Here is a 16,308-nt window from a genome sequence, read left to right as displayed (position 1 = left end):
TTAACAGCCTTTACAGCAGTTTAAACGCCTTTTAAGTTTACAACACAATATTATACTTTGTTTGCTGTAAAAAGAGATCATTTTGGGAAGGTTTTTTAACACGAATAAAACAGAAAGTGAGCAGTTATGTCATACGATGTTACCAGCAGATGGAGACACTGCTGTAAAGTTGAGACTTTCATGGTCGTTCTAAAATATTAGAACTAAAAGTATTAATTAATTCATAGAAATCCAATTGGTAATAACAATTAGAATGATATCTTCTCAATATACGGTTTTCTAAATAGTATGTATTAAAATAAAACTTACCAACAATTGTAATGAAACATTGAAAATAAGAAGAGGGGGGTATATGAGATTTCTTTCACCCTGGTGAACGATATACAGGTTTTATTTACAACTTAAGAGCTTGTTAAAAAGCCAATGATTTATGATATACATTTATTATGCCGAAATATCTTCGTCATACCCAATAGTGAAAGACCATTTAAACGGTTGACTTGCTAATTTTACGTGGATCACCTGAAGGCATCGTCGAGTCGACGTTGCTTGAAAGAAAGCGTTAAAACGAAAGTTATCTTTTCCAACCCGGCAGTTTGTCTGCTTTTGATAATTAGGAGTTCAAACATCGAGTCAAACAAAGCTTATAGTTGCTTTTTAGTCCGTTTAACAGCCGTTATCACCATGGCGCATTACAGAGTAAGTGTGTTTGTTTACGCTTCACGTTTCCTAATGTTGTTGACAAACTTAAAGCTAAGCTAATATTAGCAAGCCGGGAGGCTTTGGGGAGTTTATCGTGCGTTAAACTGGACACGAAAGCTCAAAATTTAGTTTTAAGGGGGACAGAGTGCTGTAAAATACCATAATGTGGATAAAACTACAGTTTATACAGCTTTTCTGAATGCTCTTTTGGGTACGTGTTGTGTATTAACTGAAGATTACAAGTCGCATTTATATGGGAAAATACTGTATTGCTTTCATTTGGTCATGAAATTGCTGTGTTTTCTTCCTACAGGCTTCAGACTCCAAGAGGGAACAGTATCGAAGATATTTAGAAAAAGCTGGTGTTGTTGACAGTCTCACCAGTGGTATGGTTTTTTTTTTGTTTGTTTGTTTGTTTTTAATAGTTGTTTTCTACATATGAAACAGCTAAAACATGAATTCTTCTAACGTAATTTACAATGTTTCCCCATTCTAAACCTATGAACTCCCTACCCTGTATGTTATTGATGTTTTCCTGCTCCAACACACCTTATTCAAATACATTGATGATTAGTCGACACTGATTTGAATCAGGTGTGAAACATTATGCTAATGAAACTGGGATGACTAAAGTGGAGCAACATATTTTTTTTTTTTTTTTTTTGGTTTTATAAGTGATACTCAGCTTTACAGTGGTGATGAAATACAGCTTGAGTAAAACTGCTTAATAAACGCTGTCTAAAACTGGTCAGATTATCATTTGATTTAAGAAGTAACAAATTAGAGGAGAAGTAAGCAAGACCAAGACCTGCCAGCAGTCAGTGTTAAGTGGCAGGTTTGGTCTGTAATGGTGTTCAGCTCCGTCTCTAGTTGTCTCAGTTTGTATATACTTTAACTCTTTTCCTTCCTGTTTTCAGTTTTTGTGTCTCTTTACGAACAACAAGAGAAGCCCACCAATGCTCTCGAGTATCCTTCTGAACACACGTCCCTGATCTTTTATTTTTTATGTATTTTGCTGCAATAATTATCAATTGTTTTCATTGGTAGTGAGTTGAAGCGCATGCCTTCACCCATCAGTCGGTAAACATAGACATTAAGAACGATAAATACTTAGAATTAACTAGCGTGGCTTCCTTAACCCCGCTCCTCCAAGATTCATCAAGCAGCACCTCGGTGCTGTCGGTCAGACTTCATCAGAAGCCGAGGCTCTGCAGCAGGAGGTGGTCGACCTGAGGCAGAGGTGTGCACATCTGGTGGAGGAAAACAAAGACCTCAAAGCAAGGGTAAGCTGTTTGTTTGACTGACAAAAGTCCATGTCCTAGTTTTACAGAACATACTGTTAATTCAACCAAGGGAGCGTTGGAGCTTAACATTGTCCTCTGTTTATACCAACATGGCCCACAGGGGGGCACACTCTCCTTAGGTGCTTAGAATTCATGCTTTCTACATTAAATCTGCTGGTGACACAGTATTTCCTGAAGATAAAAAAGAGGATATCTGAATGAGTTTATTTTCTTTAGTTAAATACACAACAACACTGACTATTCTGATTTTCTAGCACGCAGAAAGACACACCAGCTGGTTACCTTCAGTGGTGACTCTTAAACTGGTCATTTAGACTGCTGTGAAACCTGCGATATGTGTAGGAAAGGTTTACATCAGTTTACTTTGAAAGTTTGGAGGGAAGGGAAATGCTTTTAACTTTCAGGTTGTTATGAACATGGATGTATATGTTATGAATGGCTTTAAATTTTTGCCTGTATGGCATTGCACTGCTGTGATGATTAAATCTGACAATCCTGAAGAGATCTTTAGAAAACACTAATTTCTATCCTTTCTTTTCCTCCTCTCCAGCTGCAGCATTATGAACCTGTATCAGAAGATGGAGGCACAGCTAACTAGAGCCCAACAGCACTTTGGTTAAATAAATGTGTGATTTTGTTTATACTGCCGACACTTTGAATTCAAAGACAGGACGACACTGTGAAGTGAAAGCCTACATTTTTATGCGGCTGTGCTGTTTTCTTTTGTAAATCTTAGTTCCTTTTTTGTTTCTTACAATCTAACTTATTGTGTACATGTTTGTATATATTTTCTTGTTGATTCAGTTTCTAGTAAACTAAGTTGGTTCTGAAGAGAAGAAACTGTTTTTTGTTTTTTTTTTGTTTTTTAAGGGTTTTGTGTGCCAAAACAGCCATTATATGACACTGCTGATTTTATGTTTCTGCTCTAGATGTAAACACATAATCTACTTGCAGTGTATGTGCACAACAAAAAAGGTTTGATTTCTACAATCCAGTGTGAGTGTGCTGTTGTACAAAAATAAAGCAAAGTTTTGTCATTACTCTTGTGTCACTGATCACAATTTATGAGTCAGTTGCAGCTGTTTACAGTCAATATCTGAAATTATCAAAATCACCTTCAGACAGCAACCGGTCAAAGCTCAAAACACTTAAACAGGAAAGCTGTATGGTTGTTTTCGAGGGCAGCAGTGCTATCTTAGCTGTTCATTGAAATTTCTAAGTGTTAATTTGTAGGTACAACATGCTTTTGTGCAGCACACAGAGATGACATGAAGCAGGGCCCAAGTAATCTGTTAGTATCTGTGATTGTTTGCACCGCTCCGTGGTACAAATATGAATGTTTAAGCGGCACATAACGATTTAAAAAAAAAAAAAGTTTTTAAAGTAGCCAAAGCACGCTCCTGTATATTTGGTCCAATATGAAGATGTTCACTGCAGCTGTCAGCATAAGTTATAACTCTGCTAACCTTTTTACTCTTTAACAGAAATGGAATAATCGATCATAGAAAATAATGGTTTATTTAACATGTTGAAAATTTCACTATATTTACATCATCATTGTAGAAAAGGTCAAATGGGGAAAGTTTAGATCTGCAGGTCCGGAGCTCGTCTGCTGTTTGCATTACTCGCTACTGATGCTTTGCAGTTGGAGGACGGTGGTCTCGACTTGGGGCTGGAGTCATCTAGCGAATCTGAAGTGGAGGGTCGGCCTTGATGTTGTGCTACTGCTTTTGACTGCATTTTACTGCAGGGAGGTCCGCTGCTGGACTTTGTGCCCTCACATGAATCTGTGTCAGAGCTCTTATCCTCCAGCACTGTGGAGCATTTAAAGAGGCCATGAGCCTGCCAGGGTTTCTTTGACATTGTTACCGGCAGTGTGGAAGAGCAAGAATCGTGAGCTGCTTTCTGTGGGCATTTTGGAGGCTCTGGGCTCCCTCTTTGGCTGCCATCATCCTCCTCACAGTGATGGGGGAGATGAAGGAATTCCTCTGACTTCTGCTTCGGGGAGCCGCTGCATGGTGAGCAGGGCTCGTTAGAGGTTGAGGTGTAGTTACACTCCGCAGGGCTTTGACCTGAACATTTGGACTCATTCACATATTGTCGAGCAGCCAGCTGGCCCTGAAGAGGTAGAAAAGTTGATGGTGTCATTGTGTTTGGGTACATGTTTGGACCCTGCAGCCCCTCAATCAGGAGGTTGAAGTTACTTGGCGCAGAGACGATTGTTGCCTTTCGGGATGCACTGGTGCATATTTGAACAACAGATTCTTTTTTGTATTTGTTGGCTTGGAAATCTTCAACTTCATCCCTTTCATCTCTCATGTGAGCATAGACATCCAAGATGGTCATTTTAATCTTTTTGTAGCCCAGATGCATGATCTCCAAAAGGCTTAGGAAGAGGGAGAGGGCAGCTATGCTTTGCATGAACACCATGAAGACACTCTTTTCAGTTGGCCTGGAAACGTAACAGTCTACAGCGTTGGGACAGGGATCCCGCTCGCACTTGAAGAGTGGGCAGAGGTGAAAACCATAAAGGAGGTACTGGCCTGCCATAAAGGTCACTTCAAGAACAGAGCGGATGATGATGTGAGCCACATAAGTACGCAGCAGAGAGCCCCTCAGAGGAGCTTTGTTTGGCTTTCCGTGATCAAGCTGTTTCATCTCCCGCTCTATCCTCTTCCTGGCCACTGCCAGCTCCACATCAACCAACTCCAGCTCCCTCCACAGCAGAGCTTTCTTCTTCTGCCGTGCCTTCTCTAGCGCCCGCAGCCTGTAGAGAGCGTGGCCCATGTAAACAAGCGAAGGCGAGGAGACAAAAATCACCTGCAGCACCCAGTAGCGGATGAGGGAGATTGGGAAAGCTAGGTCGTAGCACACATTCCTGCATCCAGGCTGGTCGGTGTTACAAATGAAGTCGACCTGCTCATCATTCCACACATCCTCAGCTGCCACGCCGAGCACCAGCATGCGGAAGATGAATAGGATGGTGAGCCAGATTTTGCCCACTATAGTGGAATGGATATGTACCTCCTCCAAAATCCCTCCAAGGAAGTTCCAGTCTCCCATCTTCACTCTGCCATTATGACTGACAGAGAGTCAATAAAAGATCAATGAGCACACTACCAAAATTAGGTAGACTTACAGTTGATAAAGATGTTAGCAACATAAACAGAGACTACAGACATTTTAGTTTACCTTCCAGCAGCATGGATGGACTGCCGATGGTGACTTGAATCCCCCCGGGTCATGCAGCCCTGGCACGATCGCAAAAATTTTTAGAAAATGCTGATGCTCTACACAAGTCCCTGCACATCACCTAAACTTCTGTCACCTTCCTCTGCCACAGCGCCGTGAAAAACATACATCTGAGCTGCTGAGGGAAAGCTGCCAACACTGCTGTAAGAGATCGTCAATACCAGCAGCTTTACTGATGCATTTAGATCATGACTTCACAGTGGTGGGCTGGAACTGGTTATGGCACCAGAGCAGGAGGCTGCTCAGTCCTTAATACTGGTTAGTGGGATTCATATTGATAAAAAACTCAGCCCAATTGCCAAAAATGTGCCGCTCAAAACAATGATTTTAACTTTGAACTAACTAAACTTTTGACTATTTTAACTAAGAGCATCAATGCTCACCTGCAGTTCACCCAAATGACTTCACCACTTTTTGTCTTCCCAAATAGGGGCATTTCACACATTCGCAACAAAGCCATTTGCCAGTTGACTTAAATGTAAATGGGTGTTGAGCCTGTGCAGTGAACATCACATTTATTTAGTCTGTTTTTTTCTACATGTACAAAGAGAAAGAAATGCACTCTACGCTTGGATTCCTCACATTATCAATACCAGTTATCCACACAGGCCTTGTTCAATCAATAGATTTCAGTTGTAGTGAAATAATCAATGAGTTATGTCTAATTTCATACTCTGCTGACTCTTGTTGAGTGTAACTAAGGTCCAGAGAACTTAACACATTATTATAACTTATTTGGACGAAAGGGGTCAGTGCGCATCCGACTGCTGGTGTCCAACTTCATGGTCAAGAATGAAATACCTTTAACCGCTGTTGTTTTTTGAATAAGTTCGTTATCTGAGGGTATTTTGATATTGAAGCTTCACATTTATTAGTCTTTGCATCTTTCCTTTCTAAGAGGTAAGGAAAATATATTAAATAAATAGAAACCCGGGATAGTTGTTTATTCTATTTGCCTTTGACCTGAAAAGTCTTTTGGTGTTTAGCAGAGGAAGATTGATTCAAACCAGTCGAGAATAAATACATTAGAGGTACAGCTGGCCACCCTGGGGAAACATATTGGGAAAATCCAAATGCTGTTTCCGTTCTTCCTCTTCTGATCACTGAAGTACCAGCCAGCCCCTACATATAAAACACGCTCTGAAAGGAAAGACGCTCATTCATTGAACACTCAGCAAAAGCAGTATTATTTTCAGTATTTTTTAAATGTAAAGCAAGATCCACATTAAGTCCTTAAATCAAACTGAATTTCAAAAAGATTCTAATATAATTCAACTAATTTTGTTTAACACATTATTCAAGTACTGCATGAAGTGTTATACGAGTTCTTATTTCCAGGTTTAGACACAATGCTATGAAGCTGCAGGCAGCACAAAATACAGCCAATAATAATTCTATATTCATTCAAATTGACAAAACACACATTAAAAAAAAATGTAGTGAACTTTATTACAAATTTTTCATGTGGAAATGCAAAAACAAGTGTAAGAGCCATCTCTGTTTGGTCTTTGGTCGATGCCTCTTATCACATGATATAGTATTCTAACATTGATGCACATAAAAAAAAAAAATCAACTCTAGGACGCCATAACTTATCTTTCCATATTTTAGAGTGTTTCTACAATTAAGACTGATTATTGTTGATGTAAACCAGCGCAAATAATGATCAATAAGTTACAAAAGATGGTGAATCCAAAGAGCTGTTTTACATCTCAGTGACCCTGTTGTGTAATTGTCATGTCCTGCAGAAGAAGAAACGAGGCATGCAGCTAAGGAGATACAGCTGATGGTAAAACAGCTTTGTGGCTGTAAAAAAAATAAAAACAGAGAAGAAAAGTGCACAAACATGCATTAAATTCATTCCTTTTTCTTTTCTTTTTACCTGATATGACTTTTTAAACCTCTTCTTAGAATCATCAATAAAAGAAAAAATGTGACATAGGTTTAAATATAATATGTGTTGAAGAATTAATTATTGTTTAAGGCAGATTTCAACAATACTGGATGTCAGTGAGAGTTGTTGATGATTTAGTGGAAGACTTGCAACAACACAGATAAGAAAGGAGTAAATCCATTAATGATCTTAGCATTATTTGCTTACTAAGGCACCATTTCTTAGCCTAAATGATGTGCAATGCTACACAAAAATAGCAGAATGGACCATTTCACATTAATTTGCTACTAAAAACTAAAAAAACAAGAAAAACTCTGATATAAAAACTGATATATAAAAAAAAGTTTAAAAAAAGTTTAAGAGTTTAATATTCACAATCTCTGAAAAGCAACTTTGCCCTGAATTGCATCAGTAAAACCCAGCTTCCTGAGAAGCACGAGGTAGCAGCTTTAGGGTACTATGACGCTGGAGAAATGAAGATGTTGAAGAGCACAGCAAAGAGAAAGAAGACTATGAAACCCACAATGCAAATCCAGAAGCGTGGGTCTTTGAGCAGCTTCTTGTTGTAATCGCTGAAGAAGACGTAGCCGATAGTCATCCCGGCCACGATTCCTCCAAAATGAGCGACAAATGACACCTGAAAAGGAGAAGCGGTGGCGTCAAGTTCTTTCATTTAGTTAAACTGACAACAGACCGTAAAATTCTGTCATCCGACCTCACTGAAATGTGACCCAAAAACTGGTGGGACCAGTGTGGCTAAAAGAGATTATGAGAGGAAGAAGAGGGTGGAGGATAACTGGGTGGGGGAGGGGATCAGGAATCAAATTTTCAGACGGTTAAACAATATTTGTCAAACAAGAAAAGCTCAACAGCAAGTTAGTGAGAAAAATAGAGACTTTATGTGGTAGAAAGCCAACAGTCTTCAGCATTAAGCAGAACAGAGAGGCGTGTATCGGCAAAAACAGTCAAGTCCCAGCAAGAGCTACTGATCTTGCCTGTAACCACAAGCAAACACAGCCAGCCCATCACCAAACGTACTCGGTGTGGGCGAGGTCAGTGGAATTAGTTGAGTCACTCTTGTGGGTCTTTTTGTGCCGGGGGAGGTTTAGAGAGACCCAGTTTGTTTTCTCTGCTCTGCAGTGGAAGCAGCAACATACCTGCAAACCCTCGTTCTGATTTCCAAATCTTCTGTAGAAGGCAAATCCAAAATCTACGCCGACTGGAAACAGAAAAGTGTGTTAAAGATAATGGTGCTGAAAGTGATGACCCAGTGAAAACACAAAGCAGAACCCACCGATGATCACGATGGAGAGGATTCGAAACACTCCGAGGAGAGGAATCATCTCTCGGAAATTCTGTGAAAAGAAGCACTCCTTAGGTATAAATATTTGTTCTTATCAAGTACAATAAAGTACAATATAGTTCAAGGTGAGGTTAACGAGATAATTAAACACAAAAAGGGACAGGCAGTCAGCATAGTGGCTCAGAATCACATAAATAACAAATCTTCAATATTATATCGATCTAAAAAAAATCTCTTCAGAGGTATTGACAATAAACTGGACCACGAACACAGGAAGTGTAGCTTTTAGTGTAAATTCTGTGTGTAGTGTTCAGATAAAATCAATAGTGGCGCTTTTACTCCAAAAGGTCAGTTGGAGTAGGTCAAAACTTGGTCAAAGCTTGTTTAATCTTATTTAAAACCAGTTGCGAAAAAAGTTTTCAATTATCTAAACATTTCATGAACGGTTTAATAAAAAGAAATAATAAAAAAATGTCAAATTCAGTGCCAGCATTGGTCCTCTGTAGTTTTGAAAGTTTATCTTTGTCCCATTCTTGCTTGGTGTGTGATTTTAGCTGGTCAGCGGTTTGAGACCTTTGTTAAATGTTTTCCATCAGTCAGAGCTCTGGACCAGTTTAGCAGGCAGACTGGGTCATGCATGAATTCAGTTCCCCTGAAAACCTGAACATGTCTTTCAGCATTAATGGTTGTCTTCCCAGATGTGCAGGTTGTCACGTGATCTATTACACCCCCATACACATGACGAACCGAGCGGTCCTTTTCCTCTTTACCATGGAGGACACCAGACCACAACACAGTTTTCCTCTTCGTCTCTGTACACAGTTTCAGCCTCGTCCCAGTTGAGATTTCTCTGGATTCTCACGATTACCTAATTGATTTAATTTAATCTACTGTTTTTTTAGCCAGTGAGTTTCTCAGTGAGTGGTGAACTCCGCTGTGTCTTTACTTCTGAAAACCTCTTAAAAAAAACCTTCTCAGAGATCCTCTTTCTCAATGATGCTACTGATGTGTTGCTGATTAGATGTTTGAAGACTTGGTTTGCATCCGTCTCTTCTTTCCATAAACTATCTCAGTTTCAACATTGCATACATTACAGAGTTGAGACTGATCCAATCCAGGTCTGCATTCATGAATCAGACTGGAGTCCAGACTCCATATTTTGATGTTGTCAATGACTTTAAAAGACTTGTGTTTCTATGGACTAATGTGTAACAATTAGCTAAACATTAGTCCCATTTATGCATATTTATTTTTCTCCAGACATGCTTGGATTTCTCAGAATTTAGTCATACTATACAGGCCAAGCCCTTCACCACGAGCCTGCAGCCAGACAGTGACTGCCTGCCACAGAGCCAGCGGTCTACAAGCTCAGCATGTCCTTCATTTGGAGTTATTTTAGTGTAGAAACAGGGGAAACTTGTGTGTGAGTCAAACATTCAAAGGAGTTGAAGTTGTGTTGTGAGAAAACTCCACACAGCAGACACTCACTGATGCTTTCCAGAGGAACGATGAACCCCAGCAGAATGCACCGAGGATAAATGGATTAAAGAAACGTTTCTCTAGTTCATCATTCTGAATAATCAGCCACTATCTGTGCTGCAAAATGCTGGATTTCACAGTCTGTTGGAAAAAGTCAAGTCGAAAGAGGCTCTATTTACCATCCAGGAAATACACACAGCTGCTGTATCCCAATTAGCTACACAGGCGTTTTTATAGTTAGCCTCACTAAATGCTGTTAAAAGATGTTAAAGAGGTTCAAGAGTTTAAAAGGAACTCTTTTTATATCTAAAAATGTTCCATCTTATTTTACTGCAGAGCAGCATGCACAGAATGAAGGCTCTGTTGAATAAAGCTGTCATCAACATGCAAAATAGTCTCAACCTGAAATACTCCTCACATATAAATAAGCATACAGACTCTCCAGTTGAGCTGGTTGCAAACTTACCACCACCGCATTCATGAAGTAGCCTCCGATCAGGGCGTAGACCCCCCCGGACGCCCCCACCAAAGCACTGAGAGGATCAAAGATGGAACTGGCCAAAGAGCCTGAGGGGGGACACAGCCAGATGAGTTATCAGCCAGATGAGTTATCAGTCAGATGAGTTATCAGTCAGATGAATCGCACTAACACAGACAGGAAAATCTGAGTTCAAGTCAAGTTTAAGTCAGAAGCCTGGTTGCCGACCATCTACGAACACACACAGAGCTTATTTACCTGCTGTTGAGAACAATGTCTGAGGGACAAACAGAAAAAAGTTATGCTCACCTGCAATCACACCGGCCAGGTAAACCATTCCCACTTCAAATCCTTTGTGGACCAGTTCCAAGGGGATACCCAGCAGCAGCTGCATCAGCAGGTTCCCCACAATGTGCTCCACACTAAGAAAGCAGAGGTGCCAGTACACAAATAACACGTCAGACAACTGTTACTCCAAAAGGAGTAAATAATGCATTTGTTTGTCTCTGTTCTAAGCTACAAAACGGCAGTGCATGGGACTGATTCAAAACCACCTACAGTGTCAACCAGTGAGATTTGAATACTTTCAGGACGACGTAGACGTCCCCTGGTGCAGAAGAGTAAGCTCTATCCAACAACGTTGTCGAAACAAAACTATGAATTCCTTGTTGGTTTTGGTCTGTTTTCTTCACAGAAGGAAAAGGCTGAATATCACCCTTCTTATCCTTTAAGAAAATACCCTGGTGGTGTTTTTACATCAGTGCTTGTGACCGCTGTTCCTCTGTGCTCGTGCTAATTTCCTGCGTAGTCACGTTTGCCTGTGTTTTTGCGGCTTATGCACTCATCATGTGAGATGTCTGGCTCGCCACTTCACGAACCTTTTGCAGTGTTTTCACCCTTTCCTCAGTAACTTGGGCGATAACTATCTGGCTTCTTAAAGTATTATACTATAGTATTTCTTGACATGATGCGGCAAACTGATTGCAACCTGCAACCTCGAGAGCGACCAGAGATATGATTCAGCGGCTCATAGTGATTATGAGTCACTAAACTGAGCTTTACTTCTAAACTACGATGACGGTTTGTGGAGTTTACACACTTTTTTCCACTGACTGAAGCTTTAAACGCGTAGGTGAGGTTATTAAAAGTCCTGCCCATGCTTACCCAGCGTGGATAAACATGTAGGAAATAAAGCGCCATGCTTCATGTCTCTTATCAGGCTTATAGGTCAGGGGGCTGTTCCAGAGGCTTTCATCCAGGGTCACCCACTGCTTCTGAGGCTTCCACACAGCATAGTAGATAAACACTCCCAGCTACAGAGCAGAATGGACACAAAAAGGAGATAAAAAATGTCAACTAAATTCAGTTTAATCAATAAAACATTGTAAAGAATATACAGTACCGAGCAAATGTCTTCAGCCATCCCTCATTTCTTTATTTCGCTTCAAAAGGAGTCAGACTTCTTTTTAAATCTTTTAAAGTGGTCTTGAGCAACAGTTAGGTATTTCAGAGTTTCTCTTTAAACACTGGGTGCTTTTTTCAGTCCAGTCCTTGTGCCTGATCATTTTCATAAGAATATATATATATTTTTTGTTTTGTTTGTTTCCGTTGAAGGCCCTTAAACGCTGACCTATGAATCATTCAAACGTAAAAAGGCCCATAACTCAAGGGATGACTCAGTGTTGTTTCAACACATCACAGACAACTAAACATCAAACAAATTTTGAATTGCATCTTCAGGCAGTTTATTACTAGCTGTCACAGAAAAAGAAAAAAAAAGTTTTTAATTTGTTTCCATTTCTTCTGTAAAATTGTTACGCCAACAAGGTGATTTTCAAAGAACTATTGGCTGAAAACTTGGCATTTTTCAACATGGTGTGCAGTCTGAACAAGCTGGACAAGTGGAGGACAAAGGAAGAAGCGACAGGCCTCAGAAACTACTCACAGCAGATAAACAGTGTCTGAAAGGGACTTCCTTGAGAAATAAGAAAAAAAGTGAAAACGGAAGAAAAGGCAGCCAACATCCTAGGAAAAGCTCTGGAATATTCTTCAAGAAGCCTGGAAAACTACTCCTGAAGACTAATTCAAGAAATAACAAGAAAGCTTGTCTAAGATGGTTCAGACTGTGTTGAAGAATTAAGGTGCTCATATGAAATATTGATTTTCAGGTATGTTACAAACTCTGCTTCTGCCTCAGTATCTTTTAACGGCCGCGCCTAGTTCCTGTTCCTGTTCTTCTGACAAGATATAAAGATATGAGGGTTGGATCAAAAACTGTGTCAAGGAAAACCTAAATCTAAAACAGTTGTGAAAATAGCAGCAGCATGAAGAAATTAGACATACAGATGTTGAGGTTTTCTTAAGCTGACCCCCCCCGTGTGATAGCACAGAGCAGCCTTTAGATCAAAATACTGTGCGAGCGTACAACCACAGCACACTGAGAAAGAACCAGCTCATCTTCTCTTGAGAAAAACTAAGCAAATAATAAAAGCATTCACATGCAGCATGCAAATGCAGTGACACTGGACATCTGTGAGCTGCAGAGAGACTGTGAACAGGCAAAAGCTCAAAGATAAAGTGAAGCAAGAGCCTCCAATATATTCTTACATTAGCATGGTGCCGAGTGGAAAACTGCATTTAACAGCAGTTTTACACTAAAATTAAGAGTCTGATGTAAACAGAAAAAAAGAGAGAAGAAACATTTGATTGCTCCCTCTATGTGAGGCAAGTTGATCTGCAAACACAAAACAGTTTATTCACCTACACAAAATGCTTCCACTGCACACAGTTTCCCAGTTAAATGCCAATCCTAAAAACTTGAAAGTAACAATAAAGCGCATCATAAATAACTCTGTAACCAGCCAAATGAAGCCACAGCACCCATAATTTTTTACAAAATCACTCGCTTTTTTCCCCCCCAACAAGATGTGCCTCTTTACCCGAATCTAAAGATCAAAACACACAGAGGGTTTCTGTTTACGCACTCAAGCAAAAGAACCTCCCACCAGTGATGGGGACCAACTGTACTCAGTCGAATCTAAAGCTTCCTCTCATACAAACATTTATTGACATTACGCCTGCTGTCTGTGGGAGGAGAAGAGGCTTGTATAAGAGACTCTCAGTTAAGAGTTAACAAACATTTTCAAATGACTCAGAGTGAGCATGGTTAAACCGATATTCCACCCAGGCTTTCATACCTTGCCCTGAATTTCTGCTCCACTAAATACAATCACAGTAAATCTATGCGGTAATTATCAGCAGGCGGCACATATGCCCGAAAGTAGGTTGTCTGTTTGAAAATCAGGTCACAGAATCCATACTGTCTGTTCCAGTGCTCCTACATTGTGTGCGTCTTGGACATGCAGGGCAGACCCACCTCTGCAATACTGATGAGGATGATGAAGATGGGGGGTGGGCAGCAGTTGGCACGTTCCAGGTATCTGCTGCGTGAGACTTCTGGAAGCATCCATCTGGAGACTGACTGCTGGAACTTCTCACAACATCCCATCTTCCTGTCTCCATCCACCTGGTCCGCATCACGCCTTAACCGATTCCCATCTCTGTCCACTGGGAACGGCACCTGCTGCTCCAGGTCGATGTCTCCCATCACTGCTAAAAAGGTGGCTGCACTGTATAGACAATTACATTCTTTATTTGGAGTCTGAAATTAAAGCCAAACTTTAAACTTAAACTGGACTATATCAATAAATAGAAGCCACCTGAGATTCAGAACAATCTACAGAACAAAAAAAAAAAATTATGAGACAAGAGGCCTCGAGACACAGATTATATGCGAGACCCCTAAACACACTGACGGAAGGGGGCACAAACAATTATCAAATTTATTCTCTTCTTCATTATTTTACATCACTTTGAAGTCATTTTACGCTTATTTTTACTTCTTAAAAGTCTTGTTTTGATTCTTTCAAACCCAGTTCCTTCTCTTGGCCCAAATCAGTCTGTCTGATATTCTTATAGGTGGGGTAGCTGCCAGTTTTAAGTTGGAGGATAAACTGAAGGGGCCACAGAAGGGCTAGATGGGCACTCGGACGTCATCTCTATAAGGAGTATTTTACCCCTGGGATTGAGATGGGGTCTCAGTCATAATGTTCAGCACTTTGTAACAATTTTTGTAACAATTGTGCATCAGTTTATGGTTATTTTGAGTAACTTTGCTGTAATTGTGCATCTGTTGATTATGTTGCCTCTCTGTAGTGCTTTTGCACGTCTCAGTAGTCGTTTTTTGTGTCAGTTTATTGTTGTTTTAATTTCTTTTGTGGTTGTTTTTACTCTTATAATGGTTCTTTAGCATCACTTTCTGGTCATTAACCACCATTTTATTGTTATTTTGTGTCTTTTAATTGGTAATATTGCATCTCTTTGAGGTACCTTGTTGCACTTCTGTGTGCCACTTTCATCAACTTTCCAACAAAGAAAACAGCGGCTCTGGTGCATTCAGGCACCCGGAGGTTCCCTTAAATAATCCCTTCACTTTCAATAAAAATAAGCAGAGTCCGAGGGTTCAGGGCTTAGAACCAAGCAAAGCTTTAATATATTTTATGTTTGTGGTGGTTACTGGTCATTTTGGGACGTTTAGTGCATGATTTAATATATGTACCAATATCAGTTGTTATTTTAATTACTTAGGCATTATACTTAGGCATAAACTATATCTGGTTACTTTATTAATCATAAAACTCAATGAACGTACGTTTGTATTCTGATATTAAATTCCAATGCCGTTATCAATGTCCCTCATTTAACTCAATAAGTACCAACTAAAATGATCATTTAAACACATTTTTATCCATAAATGTTGATCTAAATTGTCCAGGGATAATACAAAGTACAGTTCGTGAAGAAAATATCTTTACTGGTTTATAGAAATGCTCATCAAACTTGATTAAGTCAATAAAAAATTAAGACATTTAAGGCGGTGTTGCTTGCGCTTTGTTTGATATTTTTCGCCCATGATTAAACATATCCTTTAGTATGGGGATCGAAGTGTAAACCGTGAAATTCTCTACAAAACATGACAACATTACTTTCACTTCAGAGATCTCGGTTGGGAATGACCCTTTTATCGTTTTTCCTTCGTTACAGTTACAGCGGTGAGGTGACGGGTATCATAGCGCTTCCTGTTTACAGGGCGTTGCTGATATGTTGTTATTGTGAAGGACTAGTTGGTTGGTCCAAAACAACATACAGTAAAGACTACTTTTCATCGCTAAATGAAATTAGCCTTAAATCTGACTTGCTCACCTGAACCTTCAACCGGAAGAGTGCTGATGGCTCCAAACGGCACCTAACGCATAAATAGTTACTGAGCCCTCCAATCCAAACGATCCAAATTAGGACGCAGGTTGAGGTGTATAAATCCACAGGCTGAGCTGGATCTTTCACTCTGTTTTTTCCCCTCTCAGAATCCCTTCATGCTTTCAGACTGTACACGGAGCCTTCTCCTTCTAAGTGACCGTCCCGTGAGGAAAAAGCACTCGGAGTTAATTATAGCCCCCTTCAGTGCTTTTTCCTGCAAGGAACTTCCTTCCTCAGCACAAATAAACCACCGATGATGCCGCGTCTCCTTCCTCCCCGTTACGGTTCAGCCGTTTCCAGGCAGTGTGTGGACGTTGATGTTTCAGTTCCGTACGAGTTCAATAACGGCCTACCTGTTTCCCAGATACCACACCTGGGGTCAGTGACGTCACATAAACTCTTTGCACGTAGCGGTAGAAGATGGTACTCACTCACACACTCCGAGTGCAAAACCCGAAAAAAAAAAAAAAAAAGAAGTCGATCAACAGGTGGCATTTATCCAAATAAACTACACTCCGGTCAGCTCCGGTCGATTAAAAACGCACCGAGGTCATTTAATATTGACGTTGCAGTTACCAGC

General features: G+C 40.2%; 3 protein-coding genes across 3 annotated transcripts; 1 reads left to right on the top strand and 2 right to left on the bottom strand.

Annotated features, from left to right (window-relative positions):
* The first annotated feature begins 527 nt into the window (after window positions 1-527).
* On the top strand, window positions 528-3,021 carry LOC140315649 (c-Myc-binding protein-like). Its single transcript, XM_072393248.1, has 5 exons — window positions 528-699; window positions 1,016-1,088; window positions 1,620-1,668; window positions 1,856-1,985; window positions 2,557-3,021. Exons 1-5 carry the CDS (start codon window positions 685-687, stop codon window positions 2,602-2,604), a joined length of 315 nt encoding a protein of 104 aa, XP_072249349.1. The 5' UTR covers window positions 528-684; the 3' UTR covers window positions 2,605-3,021.
* A 569-nt stretch (window positions 3,022-3,590) lies between these two features.
* On the bottom strand, window positions 3,591-5,116 carry gja9a (gap junction protein alpha 9a). Its single transcript, XM_072393247.1, has one exon. The coding sequence runs from the start codon at window positions 5,067-5,069 to the stop codon at window positions 3,591-3,593; it is 1,479 nt and encodes a 492-aa protein (XP_072249348.1). The 5' UTR covers window positions 5,070-5,116.
* A 2,379-nt stretch (window positions 5,117-7,495) lies between these two features.
* Window positions 7,496-16,071, bottom strand: rhbdl2 (rhomboid, veinlet-like 2 (Drosophila)). Its single transcript, XM_072393826.1, has 8 exons — window positions 15,675-16,071; window positions 13,789-14,041; window positions 11,577-11,725; window positions 10,722-10,834; window positions 10,401-10,501; window positions 8,447-8,507; window positions 8,310-8,371; window positions 7,496-7,789 (listed from the first exon to the last, which is right to left on the bottom strand). The coding sequence occupies exons 2-8, from the start codon at window positions 14,017-14,019 to the stop codon at window positions 7,610-7,612; spliced, it is 897 nt and encodes a 298-aa protein (XP_072249927.1). The 5' UTR covers window positions 14,020-14,041; window positions 15,675-16,071; the 3' UTR covers window positions 7,496-7,609.
* Window positions 16,072-16,308: the final 237 nt, after the last annotated feature.

This window comes from Leuresthes tenuis, unplaced genomic scaffold, assembly GCF_036924035.1.
Source record: "Leuresthes tenuis unplaced genomic scaffold, fLeuTen1.0.hap1 SCAF_10, whole genome shotgun sequence".
Taxonomy (NCBI): Eukaryota; Metazoa; Chordata; class Actinopteri; order Atheriniformes; family Atherinopsidae; genus Leuresthes; species Leuresthes tenuis.
The sequence above is the reverse complement of the archived record's forward strand: the minus strand, read 5'-3'. Positions and strand labels throughout refer to the sequence as shown.